Source organism: Epinephelus lanceolatus, chromosome 9 (assembly GCF_041903045.1).
Source record: "Epinephelus lanceolatus isolate andai-2023 chromosome 9, ASM4190304v1, whole genome shotgun sequence".
NCBI lineage: Eukaryota > Metazoa > Chordata > Actinopteri > Perciformes > Serranidae > Epinephelus > Epinephelus lanceolatus.
In genome coordinates, this window is record NC_135742.1 from 25,829,464 (window position 1) to 25,848,675 (window position 19,212).

General features: G+C 42.5%; 2 protein-coding genes across 4 annotated transcripts; one reads left to right on the forward strand and one right to left on the reverse strand.

Annotated features, from left to right (window-relative positions):
• Positions 1-1,470: 1,470 nt before the first annotated feature.
• Positions 1,471-6,095, reverse strand: LOC117252092 (neurofilament medium polypeptide-like). Its single transcript, XM_033618773.2, has 4 exons — positions 5,310-6,095; positions 3,673-3,872; positions 3,436-3,560; positions 1,471-3,338 (listed from the first exon to the last, which is right to left on the reverse strand). Exons 1-4 carry the CDS (start codon positions 6,058-6,060, stop codon positions 2,129-2,131), a joined length of 2,286 nt encoding a protein of 761 aa, XP_033474664.2. The 5' UTR covers positions 6,061-6,095; the 3' UTR covers positions 1,471-2,128.
• Positions 6,096-9,489: 3,394 nt separating this feature from the next.
• On the forward strand, positions 9,490-19,063 carry fancg (FA complementation group G). 3 transcript variants are annotated; one of them, XM_033619265.2, is made up of 14 exons: positions 9,494-9,736; positions 11,907-12,003; positions 12,119-12,244; positions 12,922-13,094; positions 13,711-13,864; positions 14,538-14,668; positions 14,773-14,919; positions 15,162-15,319; positions 15,458-15,524; positions 15,696-15,979; positions 16,064-16,104; positions 16,208-16,381; positions 17,956-18,070; positions 18,525-19,063. In XM_033619265.2, the coding sequence occupies exons 1-14, from the start codon at positions 9,668-9,670 to the stop codon at positions 18,619-18,621; spliced, it is 1,833 nt and encodes a 610-aa protein (XP_033475156.2). In that variant the 5' UTR covers positions 9,494-9,667; the 3' UTR covers positions 18,622-19,063. The 3 variants fall into 3 exon arrangements, with proteins under 3 accessions (XP_033475158.2, XP_033475156.2, XP_033475155.2); XM_033619264.2 differs by having other exon boundaries at positions 9,499-9,736; positions 11,904-12,003; XM_033619267.2 differs by lacking the exon at positions 17,956-18,070 and having other exon boundaries at positions 9,490-9,736; positions 11,904-12,003.
• Positions 19,064-19,212: the final 149 nt, after the last annotated feature.

Sequence of the window (19,212 nt, forward strand, 5' to 3'; positions counted from 1 at the left end):
TTGTGGTTCAGAGCTACAGCGAGCTGAGTCATTTCCTCAGAGAATCACGTCCACAGAATATGATATCTGGTGTATTTTACAGTCAGAGCTTAGCCTTTGACCTTTCATTTATCACTCTGGAAGCTTTAATTGATGAAGAACAGGTTATTATTATTCAGGAAACTGATGCCAGTTCTGTCAAGGCTTACTGTCATTTGATGGTTAGCTTGCAGCAGTCTGCAGAAATGTTTGACAAAATATGACTCTTACTTTCTTGCATATTGTAGTGCAGGATTTAACTGAATCCAGACATTAATGCGTCATAGATTTATGGATGCATGTAATTAGAAGAAGATGTGAACACTGGTATTGACTTATTTAATACGTGCGTGTGGAATCTCAACAGAGAAAAATGTATTGTAAACAGGGAGTTTAAGTCATATGTGCACCTAAATCTTGCTTTTTTTAAATAAACTATTCAGGGTCAGATTTACTTCTATGAAAAGATCTTTAAACATTTGATTCTTTAGGGATAAAATTCTTGTAATTTGAAAAATTATCAGAAAGTGCACAAACAAAATGGAACCAGATGGCTTGTATTTGACTCCTCAAGCGTTTTGTTCCCAAAGACCTGCTGAGAGTCAGATGTATTTCAGGAAAACAAGTTCACAAAGTATGAGAGTGAAATCAAAAGTGACATCCAGGTGCAACGACGAGAAAAAATGCATTTGCACCATCCACCTGTTGTGTTCTATGACGTGATCGCTGATCCCATTATTACAAAGCCATCGTTCAGATGCAAAGAGATTGGATGTGAAGGGAACACTAAAATCATGCCAGAAGAGAAATTCTTCCAATGTCAGCCAAAGTCCAATGTCAGAAATGTATCCACTAAGAAAAAGACCAGTAGCTATAGTCACCAGCTGCTGCACTCAGTGAATCCTATTAAAAGTGTAGCCACACCTCTCTGTGGAAGATTATAGAAATGTATGAATAGCTGGAGTACTACTAATTTGTATTTCCTCATACATTATGTGTGGATTCAGAGGTGAAGGCGTGTTCTGTGTTCATCTTAAACCTACTCATGATACTCCACCTATGACATCACTGATGTTTAGGGTCATAATGAGTCAGCTGTAATGAATTATGAAACCACTGCATCCTTGTGTGAACTTTCTTCTTTGCAGTGAGGCACAGCCGAGAAATAAAAGGCAGAAATCTGAGTGTTGCGTGCGAGCGAGCAGCACCGCTCCTGATTAATACATGAGCATGGTCTCTGGAACGTGAGGAAGGGTGCAGTGGCTGCTTTGGGTGGGTACAGCTCCCCCCCTCCTTAGCCGCAATGCAGTGCAGTTACTCGCAGCGTTTACCTTCCAGGCCTCACACCTTGTATGATTACTCATGACACCTCTCCTTCATACATCTTCACTCGAGGTCGACATGCTATTGATTTTTTCAGCAGTGTAAACACATTAAGAAATCTCCCAAGTCTTTTTTGTGTTTGATTTTTTTTTCATCCTTTATTTATCTGTTTCGTATTGCATATTCTCAGCAGTTAATACATAACACATAGTCATCATTGCAGACCAGAAGAGTGAGACGCTACAGCTCGTCTTTCAGGAGAAGCTGCGTTATGGTCCACAACAAGCAAAAATTCAAGTAACTTTCTTCTATCTGTAAATATAATATAGACATTTGTATCTCCTTAAATATACTTTTTTTATATATTCAATATCTGTCACAATCTTTAGCTTGACATTGTTTTGACATCTCTGCCCTTGAAGGCTCGTGTAGGTACAGCAGGCCCCTGCGGTCCCCGTCAGCGTGATTCGGTTTTAATGCACTTGTTATTTATTAAGGGCAGTTGTCACATTCAGATAAAGAGTTTAAAGCATTCTGCATTCACTACAGTCATACATCAGAAGCATCAGGGGTGTGTAATGGCCATACTTAGGGAGCAGGGGGTTATTTGCTACAGAAATCACTATTGCTTACATACCATCACCTGCTTTGCTTTGGACATTAAAGCGCCCATCTGAACTGCTGGGTGCATCCAGCCTCTTTTCTCCTGCCCTTTACTCTCCCTTCCTCGTTGTTCTTTGGCATCTCCTCCTCCTCTCCTCGTGCCTTGAATCACAGCGCGTCACTCTTACTTCTTGGCCTTCTCCTCCTGCTTGCTCTCTTTTGATTCTGTGCCAGAAGATTTCTCCACTTTCCCTCCCTCCTTCACGTCCTTACTCTCTTCTTTACTGGTTTCCTTTTTCGCCTCTGGCTTCTTCTCATCTTTCTTGCTCTCTGTCTTCTCGGGTTCAGCTTTAGGTGCGGGCTTTTCCTCTGGCTTCTTCTCCTCCTTCTTGGCTTCTGTCTTCTCGGGCTCTGCTTTAGAGGCGGGCTTTGCCTCCGGCTCGGCCTTCTCTGATTTAGGAGCAGCGGGTTTCTCCTCCTTGGTGGGGGGAGCGCTCTCTTTAGGCTCAGGCTTGGGAGCAGGCTTGTCCTCAGTAGGCTTGCTGGGAGCGGCAGGTTTAGAAGTGTCATCTGCCTTGCTGTCTTGCTTTGTATCAGCTTTGTCGGCCTTCTCTGGCTCCTTCTCCTTGGGCTTTTCCTTCGTCTCCTCCTTTACAGGTTCTTCCTTCTCCTTCTTCTCCTCCTTGACAGGCTGAGGCTTCTCCTCTTTTTTCTCCTCTTTAGGGGTGTCTTTGGCGGCGGCAGGCTCGGCCTTCTCTTTTTCCGGAGACTTGGATTCTGGGGTCTTGGGGCGGGGAGATTTAGATTCAGGGGATTTGCTGGGTGGGGATTTTGACACAGGTGACTTTGACTCATCTCCTGCAGGGGATTTGACTGTGGGCGACTTAGCGGGTGATTTGGGCATTGGGGATTTGGGTGCTGGTGATTTAGATTCTGGTGATTTTTGTGGGGATTTAGATTCCGGTGATTTGACAGCGGGAGATTTGGGCTGAGGGGACGCAGCCTTTTCTGGAGATTTGGACTTCTCTTCCTCCTCACCTGCCTCCTCTTTCTCTCCCTTCTCCCCATCCTTTTCCTCCTCACCCTCTCCTTCCTCCCCCTTCTCTTCTTCTCCCTCTCCTTCCTCCTCCTTGTCTTCTCCTTCCTCACCTCCTTCCTCCTCTTCTTTGGTTTCCTCGCCTTCTTCTTCCTCTCCTTTCTCTCCCTCTTCTTCCTCCTCATCTGCCTCCTCTGTCACCTCTGTGACCTGGGTCTCATCTGTCTGTTCCTCCACGATGACTGTGTCGGAGATCTCTTCTCCTTTCACTTTCAAATGGGAAGAGATTCTGCTTTCCAGGTAAGAGTACGCACCTCCTCCTGAACCAAAGCGAGTCTCCTCTCCCTCCAGTAATTTCCTGTTTTAAAGACACACAGTCAGTGAAAAGGACAATAACTTTTGATATTTAGAAGTCAAAGAACCATTTAATTGTGTGGGTTTGAACCCTGACCAACCTATAAGCAGCAATCTCAATATCTAAAGCCATCTTCACGTTCAGCAGCTCCTGGTAGTCCTTCAGCTGGGTGGCCATCTCCCATTTGGTGGTTTTCAGTTCGTTGTCCAGCTGATTGATGGTCTCCTGCAAAATAAAAACATGTAGCCTCACAGTTAAATATTATACAAATGGCAATGTGTAGTGAATGTGGTTTTCCCTGTGTGGTATAGGTGACATGTTTGTGTTGATTTCCTGCCTGTAGTGAGTTGAGGTCATCGTGGTGTCTGTCTTCACATTCCATACGCTGCCTCTCCAGCGACTCCTTGGTTCCCCGAAGAGTCTCGAGCTCAATAGTGCGGCTCTGGAGCTGACGACGGTACTCTGAGATCTCCTCCTGGCTTCCACGGATTGCATCCTGGTTGGAACGAGCAGCTTCAGACAGGCGCTCCATACGCACTGCAGAAATTGCATACAAAAGAATGCATTCAGAAATCATATTTGCTGTGTCATACCACTGACTGGCTTATATCCAAAAACAGTTTGACATGACCTTTTGAAATTCAGCATTCTTATTTACTCCACAGGCATGCATTGTTTTTTTTTTTATCTTGGTCCGGAGACATTTGACCTGTCCTTAGAGACGCTCTGCTGGGAGCCTGAGTAACCTTGACACTGTCCATCTGTCAGTCAGTAGTCTGACTCAGCTACCTCCCTCCACCAAGGATGAATGAGCCACACTGCTGCAGTCAGCTGGACACCACACAGGGAAGGTCATTCTGTTTGCATCTTTCACTGCTTATATCAAGTCAGTATGTATGTACAGCACGACTCAATCTATAGATCATCAAGTTCAGTAACATGCAGTTCAGATAAAACCCTCCTTGGCCTTTAAAGTTGTCGATTGTGTATTTGCACAGCACCATAAAGGTCAGAAGTGTTGTTTGCATCCGATGTTGCAACTACTTGCAGTATAATTAAGAGGACTGTATGATCTATCCATCATATCTAGCTACATGTAGCCTATAGCTGACATCCAGGTCCTTAGTGAGTCACGAGTCATGACATCAGAACGAGGACTGCAAGAGTGATGAAGCATTATCTGGACTGTCTGCCACCCACAAACAGTGACCTTGAAACAATAATTCTATTTGTAGAGGTCCAGGTTCAGGGTAAGAGACACAGACAGTGCACATGGGGCAAATGCAAGAACACACCCACTGTTACTCACGGTGAGAGTGCAAATGAATCATAATAGTCTCTGTGTGCCATCTCACTCCTGCAGTGCCTCCCTTAAGTAAAAATGATCATTCTGCGGCAGCGATGCACCCGCAGAAAGACGCACCATTTAAACCGGAGGTCATACTTTTCAAGTCTGTCTGCATTATATATTCATGATATCTGCATTAACTCACTTAATTTGCCTGTAATTGGTTACTTATCGTCCTTTGTTTAGTTGAAGTTTGCGATCTGTCAGGCTGGTGGGTATTTTTTTGTATATAGACCATTGTCTGTTTTAATGTGGTACGCTTTGGACCTCCCTCTGTGCGTCCTTAATAAAGTCATTATTAAATTATAAAGACAGGATCTGTTAATGTGCAGATTCATAAGGCAGCATGCTTAACAGTTCCAGTGCTGATGGTCGTATTAAAAAGTAGGCGACTCCTGCAATCCTCGAGCACATTCACCTTAAATAACCTTATGCATTACAACAAGGCTACAATTGATCTACAGGCTGATTCAAACCCTGATTGCAGGGATGTGACTTTAGGTTTCAGCACCACGGACAGAGAACAGCCACTATGCTGCACACTGAGAAGCGCGCGCCAAAGTTTATCTGATTTAAAAACTCAGATCAGGTCATTTTTAAATCTTTCTTATTTTGACCCAACTCACCTTTGAACCATTCCTCTGCGTGCGTTGAGCACTTGGATGCGTGACCATCCAGCTGCGCGCGGATCTCTCGCAGTGCGCCGGTGACGTCCGCCTTGAGCGTGTCTCTCATGTCAAAGCTCACCTGGGCACCGTGAATCTGCTCGAGGAGCTCCGCGACTTCTTCCTCGTGGTTCTTCTTCAGGAAGGCGGCCTCCTCCTCCAGGGCGCGGAGCTTCTTGTCCAGCTCCATCCGCGCCATCCTGCACTCCTCTACATACTTTTTCATGGTGCGCGCAGCAGCTTCCAGCTCTTCCCGGTTCCGCGCCTCGTCTTCCAGCCTGACCCGCAGGTGCTGGATGTCCTCCTCCAGGTGCTCATGCTCCAGAGCTGCGCGGGCCTTCTCCCCGGTCAGCTGCTGCAGGAGACCCCTCAGGTCGCCCAGCTCTCTTTCGTAGTGCTCCCCAACGGAGGCGCGCCCGGCCTGGCTCTGCCGCAGCGCTGCCGCTTCCGCCTCCAAGTTGCGGTTGTGCATCTCCAAGTTGCGCACCTTGTCGATGTAGCCGGCGAACCTGTCGTTCAGGGTCTGCAGAATCTCCTTTTCGTTCCTCCGCGTCATGTCGCCGTTGAAGGTTTCCAAGCTGTCCACGGAGGATGGCTGGCTGTAGGTGAAGCGGCGGCGCTGGGAGTGAAAGCCGCTGGAGGACACGGACGCAGGCCGAGCCTTGCGGTACGAGGTCGGGCCGAAGAGGTGGTGCTCTACCGTGAAACTCATGTTGGCTGAGCCGGATGAGAACTGACTGCAGCAGGAGGGGGGGCGCTGGCCTTATATAGGAGGGAGGGAAAACTCACTAGTCAGCATCAGGACACACACATTTAAAGAGATATCTGTTCTTCAGGCAAGTACTGCCTGCGCAGGAATATTCACCATGTGTAGCACCTTGTAGATGAGTTGTATTTTTACTGAAGGTGTTAATAGGGTGTAATTTATATAAAAACAACAAATCTAAAAAACAATATTGGTTTAATGGCGTGTGAAGTGTTTTTAAGCATCACTGTCCACTATCTTAAGATGTTTAATGCATGGTAACATTTGGGGAAAATGTAGTCAGTGGGTTAAATGATTTGGACATGAGTAATTTTAGGTCTGCTTGCATCTGGCATGGCTTTATATAGCCATGTCTGATAAATTATTAATTTTGCCAGATTTTACACATTTGAAGACATATTTATTTTTTTGCTGTGGCAAAAGTCTGAGAACTGATTGTGTCGGTGTGCAGTGTGTTCTGCTGATGCTCTCTGTAGCTGTACTGCTGCAGTGTGAGTTTGCAGATCCACGCAACTCCCCTGAGACTCAACTCAACTGCTGGGCCATTGACAGACTCTCTCTCTCTCTCTCTTACTACATGCAAACACAAAAAGGTTTGCCTCTCTATCCCCTTATAGTTATCCCCATGTTACTTTTCATCTCTTAGTTTCTGCTTCTTTTTGTCACTGAGGAGTTAATAGTCTCCAGATGTGCACATGTGGTTGCAGTCCAAATATGACATGTGACAACACTGACATATTAAAACCATAAACAGCAGCAGCACCATGCACATGAGGATGTGCACTGAGCTACGATGATACAGCACTCAGACAAAAACTGAGCTGCCTCTGCTGATCCAAAGGGATGCTCTGAGAGGAGGACAGTTCTGAGGAGCACGTACAGCACCTATTGATTTCTCAAACTCTGGGTGAGTGGGTTTACACTGCATGCCTTAAAGGAGAAGGCAGAACTGTGCCTTTTCCTTTGAGATGTATGCTAAAGAAAAGATGGTTCAGCACACATTCATTTCTCTGTATCAGCCATTCTTCGTCCCTGTGAACGTGTGTGTTGTCACCTCAATGACACCCAGAGGACTGTGTGACACCCAAGGCCCTCAGTCTGTCCTCCAGCAATCATGTCTTTTTATGGTCCTTAAATCTTATTTTCAAAGGCTAAAAACAAATTAGTTTGCAGTCTTTTTTTCTAGAATATTGGAACATGTTTGCATTTCTGAAACACATAGTCACAGCATGTTCAGCACCATAGCTCACATGTTCAGGGGGCCGAGGGCCACCCAGGACAGAGATAACATGCATCACATCCCCTCCCTCCACTAGATTTATGTTTTATAGATGAGGACAATAGAGCAGAGTAAGCAGAATGCAGTTGTGATGTTATGAGGATCTCATGTTCAATATAGCTCATATTCCCCAATTACCTTGTTATTTGAACCAACTGCAAGCAGCTGAAGTCTACAGAAAAAGACTTTCTACCAGCCATGACAACACTGCGACAGCTGGTATTGTTTTCCATTTGTTGTTTTCCATCTGTGGAGCATGAGGTCCTGGAGACACATATTATAGTGGGAACCACCACAGAAGCTGTTTTAAGTATTCTACCAGGTGTCTAAATTGTATGTCTGTCTGTCTGTGGACAGATTTTGTCAGTGCAATAGCATCACAACCGTGCAACACACAGTCATCAAACTTTACAGGTGTTTAGTTGTGATCAAAATGACGGCCATGTTCTTAGATGGGTGTTGTCTGAGCAAGGGGGCTTGAAGTAAGTGGTATAAGAAGTAGGGAAGGTGCCATTGCCCCCATGCTTTATGCCCTGGGCCCATTAACTTTACAGTGTGTAGTTGAGATCACAGTGAAGGCCAAGTTCGGAGATGGGTGTGGTCAAAGGAAGGAAGGATGCTGGAGGTAGGGAGTAGGAATTAGGGAAGGGGTGATTGGCCCCTTCGCTTCTCTCCCAGTCAGTAGAAATATAAAGTAGATGATTGCTGTATTGTGGCTGGAGTGATCCTATCACAAGATGGTCTCTGATTCTCACTCTGTGATAGAATATACTTGCTGAAAAATCATTACACATATTAGGGCGTAGGTTTTGTTTCATCATTTGGGAGGGACACATGAAGCAGGGACATTGGGGGTCCCCTGCCAGGAAATTTTGAGCATCAAAGACTTCATTTCCTGCATTCTGGTGAATCTTTCTGCACCAATGTGTGTCTTTTCTGCATTTATTTGTGGTGGAAAGTTATTTATTTTCATTATTTAACATCTTTATTAGGGGGCAATGTAAGCCTATGCAAACATGGACACACTTTGGGTTTAATCACCAGTGATAGTCGGTGACAATATTTGTAATCCGAACAGTGTTAAGCTACACTGGTGGGGAGCTGTTAAATCCAACCATACAGATTTAGTTGGTTTCTTAAATCTGCTTTTTAACGCTGCTGTGGGTTGATTCGTCACACTGACATTCAATTACAAACCTTTTTAATGGAAGTTTGAAGTCTTGCCATGTGAATGACATTGGCAGAAGGACAGCAGGAAAAGGAGGTAGGAGGTTCCTGCCATATAATGACCTTGTCCTTGAAGGGATGGATGGAGACGGGAGACAGTGAGACAGAGAGAGATGGAAAATAGCAGGATCGATGCAGACGAAAATGTCACAAAAAGTGTAACCCATCCTATAGGAGAAAAGAAGACAGGATGATCTGGAATGAAAGACGTGTTTGTGTATGTTTGTGTGTGAATGCAGCTGCATGTGTGTGCATATATATGTTGTGGAGCAGTGGATATCAGGAGTTTCCCCTTGTTTTTCCATGGTGATATATTTAGTGCTTTCTGTGATTTGAGACAATGAAAGAAAGGAGGAGCTGGGGGGGCTGTGATGGAGGCAGACAATGGTGGTTACAGACAACAGGGAACAAAATGATGCACTGATGGGGGGATGACAGAGGGATGAGATGAGAGGAGAGTGGAACTGGGTGAGAAAAGAGGGAGTCACCTTGGGAGGGACAACTAGGAAAAATGGCTGTCCTGGCAGTCTCAAGGATGACTCAGCTGCAATACAATTATGGCCTTGGCTTGTGTTTACTTGCATTATACCTGTGTGTGTATGTGTGTGTGTGTGTGTGTATGTGATTATAGGAGGATGCTTCTGCTAATGCTAATTTTTTTAAGGAGTGGACAGAGAGTCAAACTGAATACATTAAGGCTCTGCACTTATGAATGTGTCTGTAGGTTTGTTTGAAGGGTTATAAAGTAATGACCAAATACAAAAAACACAGAAGCTTCACAGTTTGATGGCTGTAAAAAATAAGCAAAATAAAATCCTATAACTGAACTTTCCAGAACACAACTGAACTCAAAGGTTTGTCACAGCACCACCCGCTGGACAGTTAGCATACTGTCGGTGTCACTTCCTGGTTTGTCCACAGGGGGCAGCACTGCAATGAACTCACTCATGTTTACTTCCGGTGTTAGCGCCCCTTTGACAAACGAGGGAAAGTTCAAACAAAGCAGCACTTACTTTTTTACAAAACAGTGATTTAATATCTAGTGTAATGTATAAACCACTTTCTTTATTAGATAGATGGATCCAAGAAAACAACGCGCTGGTAAACAAATGGAAGGTAGGAAGTTAGCGGTTAAGTGTCTCGTCTTCTTAGCTGTTGACGTTAGCCTCTAACATGTTAGTTAACTAAATGCTAAAATGCTCCGTTAATATTAGGTTTTGTAACGTTAAACCAGTTTATGCTTGAGACTCGATTAAGACTAATTCTTGCTAGCGTTAAATTTGTACTTCTGGTATCTACTAACAAAATGCAGATCTTTTATGTGTTGTTTCCATAAACAGTGTTTCACTACTGTGTTTGAAGTATTCATTATTTCAGCTAGACAGCAACATGTTTTATTATCACCACAGGTAGAGGAAGCATGCATGTCTTTTAATGTCACTTGTGTAGTCACTAGTGTTGGGGAGTAACTAGTTACATGTAGTTCAATGACACACTAAATGTAATTATAATCAATTACAGTTACTGAGGGAAAAAAACATAATTGAATTACAGTTACTAATCAAAATGTTGCTTATTACAAAGGCACGTATTTTTTCTAATATGGAGGTGGACTCCAGTACATAAAGAAAAATTAACAAATAAGTGTAGAAAGAAAGAGAAGAAAACAAACTCACAAACAAAAAATGTCACATATATGTCGTCATACATCACTCCACAGGGTCACACAATCACAGAGTAAGTTCATAATTATGTAGGCTTATCTTCCATTTTAATATGTGTCCATAATGGGTCCCAAAGGAGATACTCATTTCTCCTGATCGCCATTTATTCTACTGAGCATACATTCATAAGATGCTATTTCCACCATTGCATTAACCCATTCTTTCAATTGCGGGCCTTTTATTGTCTTGCAGTGTCTTAGAATAACTCAACACGTATTAGACCCACAATTATAACAGAAAATGCACACTTGGATATGTTTGGTATTTGCGATTGAACCCCTGTCTACACTCTGGACTTAAAGGGATTTTCTGAACTAAACCAACAACTTACAATTTCTAATACTCTAATCCAGAGTGGTCTAATGAAACCTTGATTTGCCTGTCTTGGGGTAAGACATGACAGTGTACGCTGATGCTTCAGCAGCTTAAGCAGTCATTCACTCGGCTCTAGCAGCGTTTAGAGATGAATCCAAATGCAGGGTCTGACAAAGCCATTTTTATACCTTTAAGGAGTGAGAGGAACCTCACAGTACTACTATTTTTTTAATACAAAGTCTAGTCTTTTAACCACTATATTCAACAAGTTTTAATTTAGTTGCAGCACTAGTTTGAAAAAAAAAAAATGCAAATAAAACCAAACTTTTCATCCCAGGCTTTTCGTCCTCTGTTGAAAACAGGAAACACTGATTATTTGATTGAGGACAGGGTCAGCAACAGCAAAAGTATATCAAAACATCCGTTCACAAACTTTCACACAACTCATGCAGTATAATCTAAGCCACCTCCCAAAGACATGAATTTTCACAAAAAAAACCCTCAGTATTGGAGTCTAGCTTTGTAGGGAGTATAGATGGGTTTCACTTTCAATCCAGTTTTAAATAGTATGGTTTTAATGAAAATGCCTGTGTTTGGAAAATGCTGAGCATAAATGAGACTTTTTTTTTTTAAGATATTTTTTGGGGCTTTTTAGCCTTTAATAGATAGGACAGATAAGCTTGAAAGGGGGAGAGAGAGGGGGGGAGTGACATGCAGCAAGGGGCCACAGGCTGGAGTTGAACCTGGGCCGCTGCGGCAACAGCCTTGTACATGGGGCGCCTGCTCTACCACTAAACCACCGGCGCCCCCATAAATGAGACTTGATAAAACGTGCTCCTAAATGTGGTCCAGAATCGATCAATAGATCAGTATGTCAGCTGTTTTCCGTGGAGGGATGCAAGAAAAATTCTGCATGAATTCAGGGTAACACGGAATCACTAATTGATTTACAAATGGTCATTTTGTAGGTGAAGTACTCCTTTAATGTAGACGGTTGGGCATCTGGATCCACTTTGTAAAACTCATCATTATGTTTTGTATGAAAAATCTCTTGAAAGATAACTCATTACTATATCTTACAGAAGTCAGGAAGTAAAAGGACCATACTCTCCTTCAAATTATAGTATAGTATTAATGTGAAGTAGCATAAGATGTAAATACTCAAGTTAAGTATGAGTGCCTATAAATTATACATATGTGCAGTGCCTGTATTTACTTTCCTGTTTGCTTTCACTTTGTTTCAGCAGCAAGAAAGAGGAGGAGATGCCTCGAGCCGAGACCAGAGCCAGACCCATCTGAGATTGTGTTCCTCTGAGTTTCACAAACTTTTAATGAAAATCCAAGGTGCTCCGTCTCCTTCATAATACAAAGGCCTAATATGTTAAGGTGGAAACCTCAGCTGTTATCTTTATGTGTCTTCTGTCTCCCTCCTTTCCTTCCCCATGCCCTTCTTCTGCAGGTATCCCTCCTCTTGCAGATCACACACAGTTGGAGCTGACAGTGGTGTACAATGCCTGTGTGTGTTCTGTAGCTCAGTCTCACTTCTCAGAGGCTGAGCTGTTGCTCACACGAGCCACAGAGAGAGGTAGGCCTGCACTGTAAAAAAAATTGGAGCTTCTGTTGACGTTTATGAATAAAGCTTTAAATGTCTGCCACCATGTTTTATGATGACGTCACCATAGAATTTTAATTATATTCTCAAGCAGTTTCCTCAAATTGAATAAAGCATTTAATTGAATTAAATGAGATTTCTTTAATGAATTAATGTAGTTCAAGGTGCTGCTAGACCGCCCCCATTAAGACATGTGTGTTCCTCCCTTTGTGTGTGGCAAGTGGGAGAGCAAACTTTTTTTTTTTTTTAACCACAAATGTTTTTTTTAAGGGCTAAATGGCAATAACTATAGATTGAAGCAGATTATTTCAAAAGATTAAAAACATGTTGTGAATTTTGGAAACAATTACATCTGTCTTTTTCCAATAAATTTTGACCTTTGGACTTTACAGCCCTCTGGAGTAATTGGAAACGTTTTGATCACATGACTTGAAAACAATCCTACACAGCCATCAGTGGAATCTAATTCTACAAATAGTATAATGCTAATGATATTAGTTAAGCCTGATGCAGACATACGGGGTTTAACAGAATAAGTAGACTGAAGAAGAATGAAGCTCCACACTATTTGTTACAGCCCTAAAGCCCATACCACTAATGCTACTTATCCGTGTCTCTTGACTTTAACAGCCTGCTCTTGCCCCTTACAGTTCTCCAGATGTCAGGAGTTGACTTTGTTGCTTCAGACCCTTCTGTGTTTTGGAGAACAGTTCTCAAATCAGAGGGAAACACCGCTTTGAATCGCTTTGTACTATACCTCCTCTGTCTGCAGTGGGCAATTTGGCTGTCAACTTGTCAGCTGAAAACTATACAGGTTTTTCAGGTAAGATCCTGTTTTTAAGCTGTGTTCCCACCTCGCTTGTTTGGTGTAGTTTAAGGAACTCTGCTCCATCTCCCCTTTTAGTCTAGTTTGCTTAGACTAATTAGGTGGATGTCATTAAGCCTCTGGTGTGTGTGGGGACCAAACCACTACACTGAGTCCTCCTAAAGCAATGGGTCTCAGTTAGCGTCCAAGAGACAAAACCATGTGTGATGTAACCAAGGCTATGTGATATAGAAATGTGCCATATATATCTATTAATTTTAAAGCTTACCTGCTCATTATGCTGGTTTTGAGGTTATGTTGTCTCCTTCCTCTTCATCTCATGGCCCTCTATAATTGTTGGATTTGTACTCTTGTCCCAAAGAGAAATTAAATATGATGTTTGTTTGCTTGCTTGTTTGAAGAGAAGAAAGAAAGAAATAAAAGCTTTCTTCAAGATAATTCAAATGCAGTTTCCCCCACTCTCTTCTTTTTTAATTACATGTCACTGGAATTATATCTTTTATAATTCCTGTTTCTGCCAGCAAAAACAAATATTTGCCAGCATGCTACAGCATCCAGTCCCGAACTGTGGGGGATACTGTAAAACTATACTGTATTTTTTCCTGTAATGCAGGATGAGCTGTTCTCTGCGTTTGAGAGACTCTCTGCTGGAGTTCCTGATGATGGGAAGAGCGAGCCAAAGGGAAAGTCCTCTGATTTTCCACTGCTGGTGATGGACCCAAGAATTCTTATTGAATTATTGCAGATCTGCACTTTGATTGCCCAAGGTCAGCAACCCTCAGGTTTTTGGTTAATGCATATTAAAGGACCAGATACAATTTGTTGTAACCAGAGTGCTGAATCTTAAGCATTGAATATATTTGTTTGTTTTTTTTTAATTTCTAAATATATATTTCACCTCGGTATAATCTGTATACTTTTTTTGCACAGGTGCAACCAAAACAGTAGATGGGCAGAGAAACTCAGTAGTAATACAAGCAAAACATTATCTGAATGCAAAGTGATGTGTTGGGGTTTATATTTTGTGATTTGTTAGTGTTTGTGTTAGTGTTACGGTAGAGCTGTGTATTAAGGAGAAAATCAGATATCACAATATTTTAGACCAAGTACTTCAATGTTGATATTGCAGCGTTATTGTAGGGTTGACTATTGGTGCTTTTACAAAACATCTACACAATGAGAATTTTGATATGTAATCATAAGTAATGTGGATAAAATGACTATGTGTGTAAAGGCAAATAATAGAACAGTCTGGTAAGTTCAGAAAATTGCATCACTTTACTGCAATGCAGCCTCTAAAACCAGGAAAAGACAACACTTACAATATGATATCCAAGATGATATCTGGCATCACAGTGTCAATATAATATCAATACACTGCCCTTGTGTCTGTAGTACTGAGTAATTAATCCTGTGTTTTGCTCTCCATATTTCATGAAGGTGCAGAAAGCTTGAGTGAGGGCCGGAGTTCAGAGGCGCTGTCTGGTCTGCAGATAGCTTCCTCCCTGCCTGCTCCCAGAACTCTAGTAGCGTACACACACCTCCTCTCAGGCCTTTGCCTCGCCCATATGGTACACATGCAGACAGAATCCACACATACAAATGAAAAATGGGCATAACAGGTGTGAGCATTTGTATGCAGTGAGTGTGTGTGTGTGTTTGGTTTTGTCTCCAGAGCCGCCCTCAGATGGCGTTGCAGTGTTACAGGAAAGCACTGGAGACAGACTCCCGGTGTGTGTGTGCTCTGTACCAGAGCATGCTCATCTACAGACAGCTTGGCAACACACAGGCTGAGATACAAGCTCTTCATTTGCTGCACTCAGTGAGTAGCTCAAGTTATAAATACAAGCAAAAAAAAAACAGCCAAGTGCCTGTACAATGTTTCTAAATGTTTGTCTTGTAGTACCAGATGAATTATTTGTATTGTTAAAAAATATTTTCTGCTTTTGTCTTAGTAGAGTAGCACCTTAACAGGTGAGCCAGACAGTTTATCTGGGGCACTGACACATATTCCTGGAGGTGTAGGCCTGCATACTGAAACATGAAGCCTCTCGTGTCCCACAGACTTTGATGTTGCCCTCTGCCACAGAGCCTGCTCCGGCTGGTGCTCATCTCTCTCCGTCCCTACTGCTGCACAGCCAATCACTGAGCAGCCTGCTCTCAGTTCCCTCTGCCCTCTCTGTCCTTCACAGCCTAGCCTTGAAGTGTGTGCTCCATGGCAGGTGAGAAGACCAGTGAAGAGTCTCTGTTATTGTCTTTTACTGGCACCTAACAACAGCTAAAAACCAGAAAATGTAGATGGAGATTTGTATAGTTGATGCACTGTAGTTGTTAAATGGGTCTTGTTGCTGTTCTTTCAGGGTGTCAGAGGGTGTAGAATATTATTTGGACCTGCTGGCTGCTCTTCACTCAGAAGATCAACATGGAGTAAGACTGAAAATACTGACAGACACCCAAGATAATTTAAGAAACAGCTTTGGATATGTTTTTGTGCATGCTGTGAGCTTATATGTGAGAAGTCATAATTTATTTTCCTCAGTGAAGGATGCTCTCTTAACATGTTAATTGACATCTGTTTGCTGTTTGTCTCCATCTCAGATGCATGCTGAGGGCCCTCCCCTCCCAAGGTTGCCCGAGCTTTACCTGCAGGCTGGCGCTGCCTTGCTCACGGCCCAGCGGCCAGCTGATTGCATGGCACTGTGCGATGAAGTCATCACTACAACACTGGACCTGCTGCCAGAGAAGCTGGTGTTGGAAGAGCCAGAAGAAAAGTGTGAGGATAGGGTGGCGACGGTGCTCTGGGCGGGGGCTGCCTACATGCTCCAGGGTCACTGTCATGCTCACCTGAAGGACTGGAAACAAGCTGTGACTCACTATACAAGGCATGTGAGATGAAATTGGCTTCACTTCTGTCATCAGGTTTGGGGATTATAAATTAACACTTAAGACTGTACTCTGCATTACAGATGTGTGAACCTGCTGGGGAAAGTGTGCTTTAAAAAGAGAGGTGAGTACTTTTCTGACTTTTTTGACATTTTGGAGAGAAACTGTCCTTTTTACACACCCAACAGCTACTTTTACATTTTATATTGTTGATTGGTCCATGACAGGTTTCCAACCACAGATTCCCGCTGCAGATATGGTTGGCAAGCAGGGGATAGATCTGTGTGTCCTGCAGAGGCTGAAGGGGCTCTCACTAGCTGGCAGGGGCATCAGCTTCATTCAGACAGACCAACTTAGAGAGGCACTGAGAGACCTCCAGCTCAGCATGCATGCATTCCCAGGTATACACACCACAGCTGTAACTTAAAGGGGACTTATTATGCTCTTCCTTATTGTCATGATTTCTTATACAGTTATCTGCCTCAGGCACACTACTGCAAATGTTTACAATACATAGGCTACACTGCTGCAGGCTACATGTAGCTCCACGCTAACATCAGGGAAACATGCAATTATATTAATAATTTCTCCTCAATTTCAGACCATATTCCTGATGGAACATGTCATTGTGAAGATTTTTGTTTAGAAGCTGATGTTGGTGTTTTTCACAGCAGACAGTGCCGCAGTACTACATTACAGTCACTCTCCTGGCAATCTTGTAATCCAACATCTATCAGTCTGATGAGGATAAAGCCTCAGAGGGCAAGGGCCAATATTTCTGGAGCTCCAATGTAACCCAACAATTAAAGACTAGGACAGCACTCTTTTTCAAATGGCCAGAGGACACTTAGGGCAAGACACCCTTCTTCATCATGTATTCTAGTGATTTTACAAACAATAAACAGAGGTAAGGTTAATCATAGGCGACTGCAACCAGCAGAGCCAACACAAGAAGACCCTTGTGGGGGGAGGCGCAACCTTTCCTAGCACAGGGAGCTCTGTTGTAGCCAGCAGATATCCAGGCCAATACTTCCTTTTCCATGCATTGCTCATTGTTTAGTTTGATTAACAACTTGAGACAGGTCCAGAAAACATTTGGCAAATCTTTATAAAGAGATATCTGCATATAATTGCAGTAAAATTAGAAAAGAGTCAGCTTTTAGCTGTCAGCTAATAGCCGATGGGTTCCAAGATTGCATTTCAGCCAATGCTTTCCACATTGTTTGATTGTGCTCAGATGTGATTTGTCAATACTACTCGGACTACGAACAGAAACCAGTATGCTTCAGAAATCAGAATCTCGTACCATTGCCTACAGATTTGTCATACATATGCAGAATCTGTTTATAGAGATTATATTCCTGATTGCAATGATGATGCATAGACGCAAAGAGGTGGAAGACCCAGAAATGCTGACCAAATAGAGCAGACTGGGCACAAAAATTGAGTATCTCTGACAGGGGGTGAATACAGGTGTTCCAGCACAGACAGTATGAGGGAAATAAAGTGTTATGGAAGTATGTAAACATGTTTTTGTAGGAAAAAAAACTTACAAGTATGAACCTTAATAATATATACAGCAAAGGTTGACACTGTTTCTGACACAGGAGTAACACCAAAGCACCACAGCATATGCACTTTAGGCCTGTAGTTTGAACTGCAATTATAATAGTGTTTGTACAATGTCTCGATGACAGTACAACAAGAGGGTCTGAATAAGAGTAAAACTCATTTTCCACAAATCCTCTCTGTTCTTTAATGAGGAGCAGATCGTTAATCGATGTGAAAACTAAACTTTAACATTGATCTTCATATCTTACATATGAGCTTTTCACACACAGCAGCTACAGTCCCATTCATGTGTGTGCCAAGAATTGTATCAGTTTGACACAAACGGATCATAGAACTGTGATGAATCTACTTGAGTTGTGTGGTCCTTTGTTAGAGCATGTAATCATGCTGTATGCTGTCTCAGAGTGTGTGGGTGCAGGGCTCTGGTGTGGTGAGGTGCTGTGGAGGCTTGGCAGGCGACGGGAGGCCGCAGCTTGTTGGGAAAATACCTGGAGCCTCCCCACACAAATCTCAGAGGAGTAAGACACTGACATTCTTATATACAATGTCTTTGCTAAGTTTGTAGTTTGTAGTGTGCATTATGTCATATAGTATGTTCACACTTCGTACTCAAATTCATCTTGAGTGCCCAGGTTACACATGTACAGCTTTAAATATATGTGACTTTTACTTAGCTTACACTTTCAATTAAGGACTTTTACTTGTAACAGAGTATTTTTCACCATGTGATGTTTGTACTTTTACTTCAGTTAAGGAGCTGTATACTTCCTCCACCACTGTTCTTATGCCACATATTGAGATACAATGTGATAATGTTCTGATTCAGTGTATTAGGTATGAAAAAGATATTTTTCATAGAAAGTATTTAAGTCCCCAGTAGTTTATTCAGTCTCTTGTTACTTTAGGCAGAACACATTACATATGCTGTTTTGTTACTCTTCTTCTAACAGGTGTATCTGTTCTGTGTTGCAGAAGTCTTTCTGTGTACCTACAGGAACCCCAGTCTGGCCCTATGTTGGACTCCACAGAGCTGCACCAGCGAATACAGGAACTCGGTCCTTCTTTTTAGCCTAGAGAGACAAAAGAAGAATACCCTATCACTTACTGAACAGGATCAACTTTCTCTGGCCTGTGAACTGAAACCCATATGAACAACAAACACACATCTACTGGGTCTACAAAATAAAGAATCTTGAAAGGGCTTACAGTGTTTGAAAGTGAGCGCATGGTGTGGATGGTGAACCTGGCAGGTGGTCTATGCATGAAATGAAGATTACCTGACAAACTGTTGTTTGGTCACTGAAGGTCTGAACTGGCTTTTAGGAAATAAAATATGTACTTTGACCACGCAAGCGTAATCAATACTGTTACTTAAAAGATATATTATGCTCTGATAAAGCACAATACATACCACTTTAAAAGACACACACTATAAAATGTTGCTACTGTAAAATGTCTATTTGTACAGATTTTTGTATGGATTGTATCTACAAATAAAACGCACAAATCAATGTACACTTTTATTTACACCATTTGCGGCTGTTAACAAGAGTAAAAGACCAATTTTATGTTTGTACGGTTCCTCAATAACAACGCGGTGGAAATCAATTGGATGACATAAGTTTGGTGACAGGCTTAAACGACAAATGAGAGGAAAGTT

Bases quoted from the DNA above. Each gene is read 5' to 3' on its own strand.
- LOC117252092 (XM_033618773.2), bottom strand. From the start codon at position 6,060: ATGAGTTTCACGGTAGAGCACCACCTCTTCGGCCCGACCTCGTACCGC. The intron at 3,873-5,309 runs GTGAGTTGGGTC...CAATTTCTGCAG, and splicing joins CGCAGAGGAATGGTTCAAAG to TGCGTATGGAGCGCCTGTCT. The intron at 3,339-3,435 runs GTTGGTCAGGGT...TCTTTAAAACAG, and splicing joins ATTGAGATTGCTGCTTATAG to GAAATTACTGGAGGGAGAGG.
- fancg (XM_033619264.2), top strand. From the start codon at position 9,668: ATGTATAAACCACTTTCTTTATTAGATAGATGGATCCAAGAAAACAAC. The intron at 15,525-15,695 runs GTAAGACTGAAA...TCTCCATCTCAG, and splicing joins ACTCAGAAGATCAACATGGA to ATGCATGCTGAGGGCCCTCC. The intron at 16,105-16,207 runs GTGAGTACTTTT...GGTCCATGACAG, and splicing joins AGTGTGCTTTAAAAAGAGAG to GTTTCCAACCACAGATTCCC.